Source organism: Geospiza fortis, unplaced genomic scaffold, assembly GCF_000277835.1.
Source record: "Geospiza fortis unplaced genomic scaffold, GeoFor_1.0 scaffold719, whole genome shotgun sequence".
Lineage (NCBI taxonomy): Eukaryota > Metazoa > Chordata > Aves > Passeriformes > Thraupidae > Geospiza > Geospiza fortis.
In genome coordinates, this window is record NW_005054451.1 from 1,513,965 (window position 1) to 1,514,791 (window position 827).

The 827-nt window shown below is 53.6% G+C and overlaps 1 protein-coding gene across 1 annotated transcript in view; it reads right to left on the bottom strand.

Moving 5' to 3' along the window:
- Positions 1 to 827, bottom strand: part of EMX2 (empty spiracles homeobox 2) — a 5,436-nt gene that overhangs the window by 2,610 nt on the left and 1,999 nt on the right. The window contains exon 2 of the mRNA XM_014309790.2: positions 275 to 459. Coding sequence (XP_014165265.1) covers positions 275 to 459 — 185 coding nt within the window. The remainder of the gene's footprint in view (positions 1 to 274; positions 460 to 827) is intronic.

The window sequence follows — 827 nt, forward strand, 5'->3', positions numbered from 1 at the left end:
GCCCGGGGGCCCCCAAATCCCCAAATCGCGCCCCGAGCGCTGCGGCTCCCCGCGCCCGGCCGAGGCACCGCGACCCCCGGCACGGGAAAAAGATTTTATGGCACTCAGGCTGGGGAGATCCCTCTCCCCACTGCACCGGTTCGGGATGGAGGCCTAAACACCCCTAGAATTCGCCCTTAGCGCTGCCCGAATCTCGGCCCGGCCGGGTGGGATTTCCCCAGGAGATGCCCGTACTTTCGCTTTCCCAGCTGCCCGCTCCCTGCTTGCCCCTTACCTGAGTTTCCGTGAGGCTGAGGCTGTGTGCCAGCTGTTTTCTCTCCGCTCCCACTACATAATGGTTCTTCTCAAAGGCATGTTCCAGTCTCAGTAACTGGGATGGGGAGAAAGCTGTACGGATCCGTTTGGGTTTCCTGGCCAGTGCATTGTGCAATAGGAAGCTCTCCGGGCTGGTTTCATTCCCTGGGAAACAGGGTAAAACGGATGAATAAAACACCTTCCCCAAATGCACTCGACAGCAGTTTTTAGCGCGAAAATTTTTGTCTCCCACGATTACCGTCAGGATAAATCCAACTATAGTTTCTTTTTAATTTTTCAACTCCTTTTTTGTATTGAATTTTCCTTTGATAAATACATGGAGGGAAAGGATAAATAAGCAGGGGGAGGAGAGGACTGGTATAAATTAAAACGCTAAAACACAACCTGGGGAGCACTACAGAAAATAAAGAAGAAGAAGAAGAAGAAAAAAAATAGAATTGGCCAGAGCACGGCTGCGGTGTCTGCGGCTACACCTCGCGGCTGCCCCCCTGCCCCCCGACCACCACAGCCTC